The sequence below is a fragment of the Hippocampus guttulatus genome, chromosome 7 (assembly GCF_054856545.1).
Source record: "Hippocampus guttulatus isolate MCC_2025c chromosome 7, RoL_Hgut_1.0, whole genome shotgun sequence".
Classification (NCBI taxonomy): Eukaryota; Metazoa; Chordata; class Actinopteri; order Syngnathiformes; family Syngnathidae; genus Hippocampus; species Hippocampus guttulatus.
Genome location: NC_141267.1, coordinates 13846718 through 13860878, shown reverse-complemented (window position 1 = coordinate 13860878; position 14161 = coordinate 13846718). Strand labels below are relative to the sequence as shown.

At 41.7% G+C, this 14161-nt stretch overlaps 1 protein-coding gene across 2 annotated transcripts in view; it reads right to left on the bottom strand.

Moving 5' to 3' along the window:
* faf1 (Fas (TNFRSF6) associated factor 1) overlaps nt 1-14161 on the bottom strand; it is a 55631-nt gene that overhangs the window by 35162 nt on the left and 6308 nt on the right. For both annotated transcript variants that reach the window (XM_086115539.1, XM_086115540.1), the window contains 4 exons: nt 14009-14100; nt 13348-13439; nt 7107-7212; nt 575-661 (listed from right to left, as the gene is read on the bottom strand). In XM_086115539.1, coding sequence (XP_085971665.1) covers nt 575-661; nt 7107-7212; nt 13348-13439; nt 14009-14100 — 377 coding nt within the window. The remainder of the gene's footprint in view (nt 1-574; nt 662-7106; nt 7213-13347; nt 13440-14008; nt 14101-14161) is intronic.

Genomic DNA, 14161 nt, shown 5'->3' with positions numbered 1-14161 from the left:
TGCTGGAAATTTAGTTCGCTCAGTCGTCACCGTGTGACTGTCGTGATAGTACGTCTTAAAAAAAAAAAAACTTATGTCTTGAAATTTTATTTACTTTTTTTCTGCTTTTAATAAAGTGTTTTTTTTAATGAATTTGTAAAAAAAATCATGTTTTTATTTTTCACTAATGAAGGGTTCTGTGAACGTGCATATGAACTGGTTGGATACCTCTAAAAAGGTTAAGAACCACTGGTCTAAAGTGTTGAAAATGGCTTGCTGTCTTGATGATGCATGGGTTAATGATTGCAGAAATAGGCCGTTTCTGTGGTCTCTTGAAAAGTGACCATTTCAGAGGTACAAAGTTTAGGCCGTGAGGGAGGGAAACGTTACAAATGATGTGTTTATAATAGCGTGTCTAGACAAGAATGGCTCTTCACAAATCTCTTGACCACATGAAGTCATTCACAGGTAAATGCAAGTCAAGGCAATAGGTGGCTGTATCCCAAGTGGTAAGAAGCACACAGTCCAACTACTATACAGGAGAAACAAATAAAACAATCTATTGTTCAAAAGGTCAGTGTCATTGGCTTCTTACAGTGTCATCAGATGCTGATGCTGGCCATCCTTCCCACTGTTGATGCCGTACTGGGATGTTGGTTAGGTCTGACACATTCCTCTTCACCTGCAAACAGAAGCGATAGCAGTAAAATCTGCAAAAATACTTTTTTTTTTTTTTTTTTTTGCAAGTGAATAAAAAGTGAATACAATGAAGGCTTGCATCAATGAATCCTGTATTTAGGGTGCAGGAAAAACAAGAAAGGAGACAGAGAATGAAGGAGAACAGCCAAAGGATGAAGCCACACCAAGGAAAAAGAGGGAGGGTGGCAGTGTTTTTAGCATTCCTCAGATGCCATGGCTAATGCCCAGTATCAACAGCCCCACGTTCTGAATTGAACAGTATTTCTCTCCCCCCATTTCACGCGCCGATGCTGTATTTGCACCAATTAATAACATTCCATGCTTTTAAACATTTAGCAGCCGGCAGCGCCTGGCCCAAAGGTTGCCGCGCTGTACCGTCCAATGCATTGTTGGTTTAAAGGCCTAACGCCAGCCTGATGTGCGCCAGCCGAAAGGTGATCAAAGCCCACCGGCGTCTGAGGGCTGGCGGCCGTGGATTGTACAAGGTTTTTTTTTGCGAGATCTACAGTTTTCAGGCCCGCGGTGCTGAACAATGATGCTGAGCAAACTGCCCATTGTAGGTCAAATCCCACCTTTGTAAAAAGAACTGAGGGGAGATGGATCCCCGAGCATTTGAAGGGCTGCTGGTCATGCAAGTGGAAACTTAAAGAATGCTACAAACACAACGTCAATGTCAATGTCGAGCACACGGCTGAAACACTGGATTGTGAAGACTATGGAGGCAATGTTGCTCCTGGGTTAGGAGAGAGACACATCAGCTGGCAACAACATTGTGACGATGGCCACTTGCGCAATCGGAGGATTTTTAAAAAAGAAATCATTATGATTTAAAAAAAATAAGATAGAAATGCTCAGTTTTTTTCCCCACCAACGTTTATTAATGTCATTGTAGTTTGCGGTGGTGTACAACTACACTGTTTCAATGCTACAGCTATGTAGTTAAAAGTTACACAATACTATATCTGAGCGTGCCAGTCCAAAATGAACGTTAAGAAAAAGCAGCTTTCCCCCCCCCCCCATAATGCTTATGTTGTGAGTGATGTAATTTGCAATGGGCCAGGCACCACAGAGAATTACAACAGGCCCTAAAAATAAAACAAAAATAATAAATGAGTGGCACAATCTACCCTTTGTCTGTCGGTTGTAAAGCCCTCGCCATAATGCTACGAGCCGACCCTCATGAAGAGAAGTCATAGCTTGGATGGAGAACTCGGGGTCAGAGCGGGTGGCCAGTGTTATTACAGAGTGTAATATCTATGTTTGACCAGCCGCACTACAGGGATTTGCCTGACCGCTTAGCCACTCGATGAGAAGATGGGAGGAAAGGAGAGGCATAAACACTAGTAATGAAGAGACTGCTGTCAGAGGTTAAAGCAGCCTGAGAGAAACAACAAACTAATGCCCACCACAGAGAGAGTGAAGGTGAGAGGTGGGGACAGAGGAGAATGGAGACAGAATTTGAAAGTAGAGGACAAGCTGCTCCTTTTGTGCAAGGAGAACATGGTAACGCAATCCCAGCTGCATAAACTCTGCCAGTCGATGACATTTTAAGAGCAGAATAAAATTACAGGTCACAACTTTATAAAATGTAAGACACAGCACGCTGTATCCGTAACATCTCCAAGTATTCAAATGTATGTTGCAGTACCTTACTAAGCTTTAACAACAGCATTTCAGCCAGAGTAACACTGTCCTGTACAACCCAGCAGTAAAACTGTCTAATGCTGCCACCTGTCTTCCATTACGGTAAGAGTATTGGTGAAGATTTAAGGAAACTTTTTTTCTTTTTTCTTTTTTTTGGTGGGGTGACAAATGTCAAAACAAAATTGCTTTTTGACATTTGTCACCAAGAAAAAGAAATCCTTGATATTGTTGTGAGCAAGGCGTGATGACAAATATTGAAGGACAGTTGCAGCTCATGATTCTAATTAAATAACAAGGATGGAGTCGAAAATACAGGAGGTAAAGCTGCAAATGTATTTAAGATAACACCATTTCAAATTGTGGCGTTCCGACAGGGGTGTTTGAGAAAGTCATCGAGAACATTGGCCTAGCCTGGCTTTGGTGCTGAGCGACAAGGCAATGCTTCTCACCGCAAAATTAATGATCTGATCATTGTAAATGCCAATTGCCTGTAATCCCCGCCTGGAAGCGAATCAAAGAGTTTCCATTAAACAGTCACAAGCTTTCTCCCCCGTGCTCTCTTTTCTTCATCTCCCCAAGGCACCAGATGTCTTTCATTTCTTTATTTTAGCCGCCTTCCTTTTCTCAGCTCAGTAGCCTTATCATCTTTTGGTTCCTATATGACTCCCAGCTGCGAAACACGGATGGGCCCCAGGCCCAACCCCGGGGGGGCAGTAGAGGAGGGAAATCCCCAGGACAACGGGTCTGGTCACGGACAACTCGGAGCCCGGCAGCCATCTCTATTCTACCCGCTACTTGCCTGGCAAACATTTGCTCTACAGCTTAGCTCACATGCTAGCCAGCTACTTACCCCCACACTCTTGTCTAGTAATGCCAATCAGAGTGTACCCAGCCCTGTGCTCTGGACCCAGAGAAAAAAAGAAGAGACGGGACACTGGGAGACACATGGAGAATGAAGGCGCAGAAGAGGAGGGGCCAGGGCAGATCCCTAAGAGCCACAAGGCAAAGCCAGAGCCTTGTGCGAAGACAAACAAGACAGGACTGTCCCCATTGATATGCACAAGCAGGACCATCAGCTAGTTTTCAGTGGGACAAAAGAGTGAGCGGCAAGAGACGGGTGCTCTGTCGTGGAGTCCATATGTCTGTGACTAGACACAGTATGAACAGAAAGGGGAGCCAGGCTGGTTGAATATGGTGTTACTTCTTTGTTGCACTCTCAAGTCCTCATAGTGGCACAAATACACTCCGCATTCTGGATGGCGGAGTCACTGATGGTGTAGCGGTTCGCTCGCCTGACTTATGTGCAGGCACAGTTGGGTTCAGTCTCCACTCAATGATGAAGTGAATGTGATTGTGAATGGATGTTCGTCTTTATATGTGCCCGGCGACTGACTGGTGACCAGTGGTAGTAGATATGTAGTCCAACCTTTGCTCAAAGTGAGCTGGGACAAGCTCCAGTTCAGCGCTGAATGAATTGCACCTGCTAGTTACAGTCCAGTAGTGAATTCCATTTTGCCTCAGTTGAGACGGAATTAACCAACAATCTCTAACAATTACTGTATTTGATTATTTAGCAAATCTTAAGTTCGTGTTGGCATTTTAATGTAACAAACACTTCCGGTCGGTCATCTCAAAGCATTTCCAATTTAACTCACACATAGAGTAATTTGAGGAACATCAGACACACTTAAAATCCTTTTAAGCTTTTAAAAAACTGACAGTGTGCAATGTAATGCGGTGCGCCATATGTATGGATGAATGTTGGCTTTTCAGCTTGTCGACTTCAATTCAAATTCCTTCCTATTACATACACGTTGTCAGTCCCATGCATATCTAATCACAAGCATGGGTCTATATGTTTTCGTTATACCGGAATTTCCTGTATCTGCATCCAAGAATCATGGGAAATATAATCCTACTACCCTAATATGAGCAATTTCTGGCGGTGTGTTTCCAACGTTACAATATGGGACAAGATCATTGCGGCCTGTGGGCTAAATCAAGTTACTTCCTTCCTATTAACTTTAACATTAATTTTGGGGTTCTCATTCGCATCTAATAGCTAGCAGGAGTTCGGTTTTGTCATATAATAACTAGAACTCCGTGCTTTCTTGTCTAGCAATCATGAGAAATGTATCTTAATGCTGCAGTCACCGTCAACACAAGTTAAGATTTTTTTGGCTGCATTATTCCAATGTGAGAGTGTGGGACTGGACCGGCGCAAGGGAAACAACATAGCCAGCTTCCAATAGCTGCCGGGGTGGAACAAAAAAGGTTGGGGAACGGTGAGTGCATTGTTTACAGCTGTTGAACTGTCAACCAAGATTGAAATTAGCATTAGCCAAAGTAATAACACAACGACTGATCACCAGATTGACGAGTGATGTTCAAACTTTTTTTTTCTTCATCTGGTGGAGGTGCCCCTCCTCCCCTCCAAGCAACCCCCATGTAGTTGCACGGCGAACAAAAAGCAAGAGAGACACAATGTTCGACGAGTCTGACAAGCATAATAACACTAAAATTGATCAAGTACACATTAGGGAAAATTAGAATTAGCTATTTAACAGAATGCTTCACAAAAATAATGCCCCATTTAATCCAGTGCGTCTTATGTATGACTTTTTTTTTAATAGACCCATTCATTCACATTGCGCCTATAAATAGAGTACAATGACGGGATTTCATTTGTTATTAATAACTTGCAAATGGACCATGTGAGTAAGTCTCGATGTAGTGTGACAACATTATTCAATTCAACATCATGGTTAAAAAAAAAACATCCCGAGCTAAGGAGTAAATATATAAAAGGCACGGTCAACATGGGGTGAGCAGAATCCAGATCTAGTCAGGTTAAAGTTCTAGGCCTCATTTTCTCTCCAGGGGTCTTGGAGATGCTTAAAGACAAGCATGCGTTAGGAAAAGACCACAACACGGAGGCCCGTTAAAGCCCACATTGTGCCTACGTGGTTTCCTACCGGCTCTTACAGCACCCCCACCATGCCGACAGTCCTTAGCCTACTTTCTGGAATCATGGTTTCCCTCCTCCCACACCACGGGGAACCCTCCCCAGTGTTTGTAATCCCAGTAGAAACACTTAAGGTTCACAGTGGGTGCTCATCAAAACCATCTGGCTGAGAAGAAGAGAAGAAGATGAGAGAGGAGGAGGAATGGGACAGTGCAAATAAGGAGAGAGCCAGGAAACCAGGGAGGCAAGCTGCCTCCTTCCAACTCAAATGCTGGTTCTACTAATTTGGTCAATTAGCACCATCACAAACCCTGCTCACAGCCTGATTATTATCGGTATGATCTTCACACTTACTGAGGAGCAAGGCCCTGTAGTGGCAGCAGTGAGCAAGCAGTAACTTCCCATTGCGGCTGGAGAGTGAATAATTAGTTTAAAAAAAAAAAAAACTTGTCAAATGGGAAAAGAGAGAGCTCAAGAAGTTAATCCTATATTAGACAGTTCTAATTTGTATGGCTGGGCGATGTGGAAAAAAAATCTCAATATTCTTGCCAGCCAGATATCTCGATAATGATATGAGATAGTTTTCAAACTAACTTTTTTTTTAAAGAAAAAGCAAAATATCAATTCAAAGGACATGTAAAGCGCAGTTTTTAATTAAAACTTTCTGACAGCCATCAACAACACCAAAGTCTGCAATAAATAAAAATTTTCACAGTGTACTCCAATTGTGCTTTAATTAAGGAGAACACTTTGAGACAACCAAAGTGTTTGCTTTTTTGTATGTGTGCGTGCGCACATGTGTTAACTGGATCAATGTGTGTGTATGTTGTTCTGTACCAATTTGTCCAGGCATATGTAGCTTGATGCATTACGTAGTAATAGTGCGAAGGCCTGCTGCACAGGGCACAATGCATGCCCCCCCCCCCAACCCCCCGCCCCCGCACAATGGCCAATGTGATGTGTGGACTCTCTGAGGTATGAACTGTGCCAGCCTGTATCACGTTTTAGGGCTCCCCATATATGTTGCATTGTATTAGTATTTTTGATCCTGGGGGGGAAAAAAAAAAAAAAAAAAAAGGTTCGTCAAGGAACAAAGAAGTTACTCCAGAAATAACAAGCTCTGCCATTTTATTCACTGGTAATTTTGAAATGATAAATATGGGTGCATAATGTTTTAAAACATAGTATATGTGTACCACATATACTTGACAGCGAACATGGAAGTGGATTTCTTGCACGCGTGCTGTCTATGCAAGATGGTCATTGGCTGGTTTTAACTGTTGATCAATACCAAACTTGCAAGGTGCCATGTGGTTGGTTGAACTGAGATTTCCATGCCACACAAGCGTGGATAAGGGTCACTCACGTGACTGATATCCTCCTCATTTTGATATTACTCTCTTGAATGTTCATGTCTCGGTTATAATATGATAAAGATATACAGTATTGCCCAGCCCTAATTAAAACACACACAGAAAAAGCAACAGCTTAGTTGCAGGTTAAAAAAAAAAACTACGTCCAAATCGAACCATGTTCAATACTCGGAGTGGGGCAGAACAGGGAGTTGTACCGGTCCACAGCTGCAAGTGTAATTATGAACATGGTAATGTGATCATTTGCGATGAATAATGAATCGATGGTTGAGATAGACTAGCGATGTTCAGCAAATGGAACGAAAGCTGCGTGATGGGAAACCAGAGCAGCAGAATATTATGTAGGCAAGAGTCCATGCATGCAACGGTGCATATTTAAAAGATCCCATGCACGACTGCATGTAGATGTGGATGTGTCTCTGCGCGTGTGCCTTGGTTCCACTTACCTCCTGTATGGTTCGAGAGCCTGGAAAGTTGAGGCTGTAGTCCCTCTGGGCCTCATGGTGACTGATGACCAGCAGGAAGTTCTGGTTTGGCGAGTCTGGGAGAGAACTTGACAAAGAGCAAGACAAGAGAGAAAAATGGTGACAGGAACACTTCGGGATTGAATATAGGAAATGAAATGCAAATAGAAGAGTGATGCAGAAAAATGTACCCGTAGTCATGCGATCAAGCAATCATACAACCAGTAATCAAGTGAGTATTGAGTGCAATTCATACAGAGGGTCAGCGATATATATTGCCAACGATATTATCGTGACCGTTGTTTAAACGATGTGCAATTTTACATTATTGGGTATTAGTACCGTCTCAAAAACAGATCCGAGGGGATCCATAGACTGTAATGGAGGAGGGGGAGGAGGCAGTGATGAAAGTCTTCATTCAGCGAATAAGCGGGCAGGACTCAGTCATGGAACTCAGTGGCATGAGGCAAGTGGAACACATTATTTGCAGTGATCAACATCATGTCTATTTGGTTTAAAATATTTTTATTAAGTATACATTTTTATGTCATCTAAATGTAATATTTATTAACATGGTTTTGGAAACAATTACGCAAATGTGTTTTGAGAGATTTATATACAACCCTAACATCACTTAAAGCTGTACTTTGATAAATATTGCCAGACTATTGTTGTGCAATGTTTTTTCAGAAGACTTCGAAAAAATAAATAAGAGCTGCTGTTCAGAAATGCTGAGTTTATCCATAAATATATTGGGAGGCAAGTAGAGATTGACAATTTTTTTGGTTCGATAATCATCTAACTATTTTTATCAAATGTGTCAATAAATAAATTCAAGAAACAAATGAATAAACAACTGAGATGCATATCACCCACTCCTACGTTCAAAGCCGCACCCCCCAACCCCCATAGATTCTTCCTCAGCCCATGTCTGATCTGCTGATTTTGTGGAAGTTGGTTGCAAGATTGTGCGTAATGCCATGACGTAGGTAAAAGAAGGTGGTCAAAATTAAACGAAGAGCAACAAGTAAAAGGCAAGCTGAAACATGTTCATAAGTGATATACTCCTGCTCCGGAGGGAGCTGGGCGCCTCCTCTGGAGGCTCGTCACCCACTTCACAGGTTATGTCTAAACAAGCCCTGCCAGAGCTTCACTCAGCACAGCAGGCGACTGCACCTACACAGTAACAGCACGGGGTCATCTGATTTGATAACCAACCAGCTAGACTGAAATGAACCGAGGCCTACAGTCATCATACCCTCAAACCACCAGTCCAAATGTTGACTTAAAATAAATTACAAAAATGAACAGGGGCACCAACAGAGCGCATATGTATCACGCCTTGACTTAGGAGTTGATTTTGTTCCTTGACCACACTCTCGTACCTCAAAACACTTACGTCAAACCATCATTCTCCATTGAATGAATGGAAATGCTGTTAATGCATCCCAGGCTCACAAAGCACCACCCAAAAATTATCTAACACGTTTTTAATAACAAGACTAAGATTGTAAATGTATGCAGCATTGTCTAGGGAAGGACTATTAATTTAGGTGGAGCTCCAAATTTCATTTTTCTTGACATTGAGAGATTTTGTTCAACAATTATTCAAGTTTCACAGTAAAAAAAAAAAAAAGCATGGATTTTTGGACCATATACAGGTCTATGTCGGAAGTGGATGTTTTCCACATGAAGTAGTACAATTCATCCAATTCGGCCTAATTGGAGAATTTTTGTCAGAGATTTACAAAGGGCCTTGAGCAGTAGCCGCAACGCAAAAGCAGACACTTTGTATGCGTCACGTGACGGAGGCGGCGGTGAGGAATCAACTTTTGGAAGCTTCGTTTACAATGAGCTGTAAGGTTAAGTAGCGTTTTGAGCAAACGCTGGATCTCTGCGACTGAATATCAATGGGAGGCTTAAGGGCCGAAGCAGACACTTAATCAGGGCTCAGAACCCAAGGAGAGAGGAACACTTGGGAGAAAGAGAAGGATGGGGAATTGATATGTAGCATACCCATTAATTATGCAATCACACTCTTAATCTGAGCAGATCTGGACGAGCTTATGCTAACAGAAGCTCAAATTTACAGTAATGACAGCATATTTACATTGACTAAAACTACGGAATCAATATGTAAATGTAATGTTTGTTGTAGCTAACCAGGGAAGATTGGAAATGTGTGGAGTGGAAAGGATGGATGCATATGTAATTGGGTTGCGCAGAAGAGCGAGAGAGATTTGTGTGCCGAACAGGAAGAGGGGGAGCAAGCGAGTGAGCATAACTGCTAGGGACACATAAATAAAGATCTAGCTAATATCATGATTATGTTTGGACACAATCCTGAGATACTGCTGGCAGGCAACTCGACTTCTAAACAGACAGAGATCGAGGGTAAACTGACTGGAAGTGTTACTCTGTCCTTCCAGCAAAGAGGGAACATCTTATCAAGCAACGGTGGCAGACTGACGAGCCATTTGGTGCTTGCCTGGGTGGTGTTCTGTTCAAGATTCCGCTTGCTCATTTGTGTTCTATGGGACAAATATTGTCACGTCAAATAGCAAACGCATAAATGGAACGAACACCATTGGCACAGACTCATTTCTGTGTTATTTCCCATCTCTTTGGTTTTCCTCATACCAGGTGTGAATTTATTGATACAAACATTTGACAATCATGTTGATTTGTATTGATGAAAACTTGAAATTGGTTAGTTACCAGGTTTTCAAGCAAAGGAAGCATTTAGTAGGCTGCAGCAACAAACAGGAGACAAGCTTAACTCAGGTCCAGCTAGTTTGATGGCCAAACAGGCCGCCGTAGCAGTCAAGACACAAACAGAGGTCAAGAGTTTGTTGCAGCAACATTTTCAACGGAGTTCTCCAGAATCAGTTGGTTGTTACTTTGCTGTTAAAGCTGCCCCATCGAGTTCAGTGTGAGGAGGTTTCACACTTGTTGGAATAGAATTTCTTCTTGAATAAAACATTTAATTGCGGGGAAATAAAATGTACACACTCATCCATTTCTTGAAATGCCCATTTCTGATCCCTGCTGCTTTCATTGCAAGGGTTGTAATGTGGACGCCTAACTGTTTGCTGCCTTTAGAGGTCTCCTTCTTACTGAACACATACACTCCGTGACATTCAAGGTTGACTGGCAACATCTGAAGGTACTTGACATGGCACAAGGGTACTGTGAGGAAAATGTCTTAACTTTATATATAGAGAAAATGGAGCAGTTTGAGGGGGAGAAGAGTGGGCCAAACAGATTGGTTTCATTCTGAGGTAATCTCTGAAAGCTGTGAGTCCCCGTGGCACAGAGCAGACTCTAGACCTTATTAAACTTGCACCGGCAAACACATGCACACACAAAATGTGGCATGTGCATATAAAGTACAAATACCCATACACACAATGTGGCAACTGCATCCTTCCCTACCTCCTTCCTATTCACTAGCAGACTCAAACAAAGCATCGGAGTTTTCAGTCAAAAGCACACATAACTCAAATACGATCAGTTGTTTCCAACGGCTACACAGGTGGTCAGCAATTTTACACAAGGACATCTTACCGCCTCCAATTTTTGCAGCCGCAACAAAGCAGGAGGTTGCGAACCCATTCGGGCTCTGTTCTGTTGTGTTCGGCCATCGTGTCCCGAAACAGCATGTTCACGGTCAAATACGTTCCTTCAAGATTTTACCCGGTCTGCTATCTGTCCCTCGAAAGCATCTGTGCATCAACTGCTGATCATGATGAGCGAGAGTAAGGTGGAATCAAATCCCACGACTCCTAATGAATCACTTTTGCAATTTAAAATTTCTTTGCCAGGTCAAATAAAAATAACCATTCTTTGACAAACAGCCTTCAGGTGAGTTGGAGCTCAGAATAAACAGAGACGAAAGCAAAGACGCGCACTTGAAATATTTATCGGGCCTTCATCATTTATGCAAGAGATGAGCTCCTCCTCGACACTCGCTCTTATTCACCGACATAGACACAGAGAGCATGCTTCAACTGTGTGATGCCGACAGCTTATCATATCACTAACTAAATAACTAGCGGAGATGAATATGTGCTCACAGAATCCCCAAAGAGCCTTCAGATTTATTTCTAATCAAACAAAGAAAACTAAGAGGATTTTACTCAGCAGAGTCATAATGACACGGCAGCACTGTTTAATCAGCTCGTCCGGTTAGACGTGTGCCGCGCGTGAGCCAGTCATTGCGTTACGAGACATTTGAATTTTTAGTCAGCAGTAGTTAAAAAAAGAAACATGCAGCTACAATTTGGTGGGTCCATTATGAACCTGACTCAGTATATATAGTCACTGAATACAAGACAAATATTTAACCAGGTGAAATTGGCTACGATTTTAGAAAACAGCAACCTTTCGTCTCGTTATAGATATCAATATATGAATAACGAGTGTGCCTTAAATACATGATTTGTTTCTACCTGAATCCTATTGTGTCTAGCGTGTGCGTGTTTACATTGGATAGCTCGAATGATAGTTAAATACCTTATGGTGGTTTATGTATTTGTAGTGCACAACTGAAGTATATTATGCTGCCAAGTTGTTATTGAAGTGATGAGATGTCCTTGCAAACTTGAGGCTGAAGCGCTTTCCAATTCCCACAAATAAAATGTGTGAGTAGATTATTTTTATTGCGATCCAACAGCTTGTCTGTTCCCGCTGCAGGGTACTACCCCTCCCCTTCGCCGTGATCAGTCACCTATCCTCTCGCTGTATGGCAGAAGGGTCATTATAAGAGCACAGATTTATACACAAACATGTGTGCGCTCGGGGGAGCGGGGGCTTTTCAATTCATCCCCAACTGTCCTGCACTAAAATAGCCATCGGGATAATGAGCTCCCGACACCTAAAATGATATCGATGACACTTGAAGAAAAGACAGGGGTGCTGCTAAAAAGACACGGTGGTGAGCTAAGGCGTGAGATGATGACAAGAGGCAGACACACGCATAGGTGAGGGACCACTGTGGCGCGTACGGCCGTTGGCTGCCAACTCAACATGACCCCCATTTAGCTTGACCTAGCAGTTAAAGCGCAAACTGTGAAATGACGCGCCAGTAGCTGTCAACACAAAGTAAATGTAGAGGTTGTGGTGAACCTTCTTTTGGCTCTATATTTAGCATTCATGGTCAATTTTTAAATGCTCAATATATGTTTTACTTCATCTTACATTTTGTTTGTTTTTAGCCTGACAAAAACACTACCTCCAGATTTGAGTGTCTTCTTTCTACTCAGCACAAACACAATGTGCAAAGCAAAAAACATGTGGCAAATATTCTAAACACTTCCAAGACAAAAAGACATTAAAGTATCTAGCAGTACAATCCACAAAAGATTTAGAAGCTCGAGCAGCGGTACAGTGGAAGTTCCAAAGTAAAACAACCCAAAATTTCATGTCATGCATTCCAAAAAAATCTTCTTTCCAATAAAGTTATTTTAGTCTTTTAATTAGTATGAGCTAAAGGGTAGATATTCTGCATTGGACATGTTTACGTGACACTGATAAAAGGACAATCGTGCATTCAGCTGCCAACAGTGATTGTATTACTGCTGTGGCTTTACAGCAAGGTGTGTGACATTTTCAAGGGAAAGGTTCTTAATGGTGCCGGGGTGGCCTGTGAGATGAACAGGCCAGTGCTAGATTAATGGAAGACTCCCACAAAAGTAACGCAACCGCTCTTACAAAAAAAAAAAAAAAAACACCCCAAAAAAATTTGTTTTTTTAAATGGACCCAACTTGTACAAAAAAAAAATGTGAGAGGTGCAGTGTGAACACCAACACCATATATACACACACTATACTGTGTGTATATATATATATATATATATGTATATATGCGCATGCATGCACATACACACTTTTATACACTGTTTGAAAAGAGAGCAAGCAACAATGTAAGGTGGGACTATACAAAGAAAGTAAATAAATGTATTATTTACACAAGATATTGCAGCAGGACACCTTCCTCTCAAAATGTCACAAAGAGTGAGAGGAATTGGAAGGACCCACCACCAAATGTCTCTTTAATAGACTAGCGATGTTTAGACATTCTGGCTGGAACCATCGACTGGTGGTCATAGACTGCCACCTGGTGCACTTTCTCAGCTACTACAATAATCCGTGTCATGAAGGATGTTTAATTCAAGGATGGTTTGAAGGAGGATTTTTTGAGAAATAAATTCAAGCCAAATACCTGTTTTTGCTGGTGCTGGCGGTAGGGGCAATGTCGGGAGTCAGGACATACAGGCTGACGTTCCTTGGCAGGTGTAAACTTCGTAGCACCGTCTGAAGCAAAGACACAACCATGTGTGCTGTGTCAATCAATTTTGAATTTGCTTCAACACATTCTGACTGGAATTTGAGCAAGCTTGTTAAATGAACACAGGCAAGAAGTACTGTATACTTACAATTTTTATTTTATGGTTTCAGTTGAGCTTTTGGATTGTAATATCAAGTCTCTTTTTTCAAATAAGATGTAAAGTAAAAAAGTAAAAAAATACAAAATAAAAAGCTACGCTAAAATGCTTCAATGTTTGGAAATGTAAATGATCTGTCTTTTTTGTCCAAGTTGTATTTAGGGCTGGGAAATATGGTCTATCTCTCGGTCTCTTTTTTTTAATTGATTTTTTCCCCCTTTGCTTGTAGTTGCAACATGAACAAAATTCTCAAAAATGACAATGTCAAAATTCTGAGTCTGATTGGAATGGCCTCTGGAATATTAGTACAATCAATGCATGTCAGTGTACACGCATGTTCAAAAAATTTGATTTTGATAAATTAATTTGAAGAAGTGGGTAATATTAATTACTTGCCCAGCCCTAAGTGTCCTTCTTCATTAACAGGTCGAAACTTACGCTATCTGACACATCGCCACTCTTCCATCCTTTCAGCTGCATTTTGGATACAGGAACACCAAGCTCTGTTTCAAGAATTTGTTTGATTTCACCTGTGGTTCAGAACAAAAAAAAATGTACATCTATGATCAAGAGGGATTGCTACAGACATCC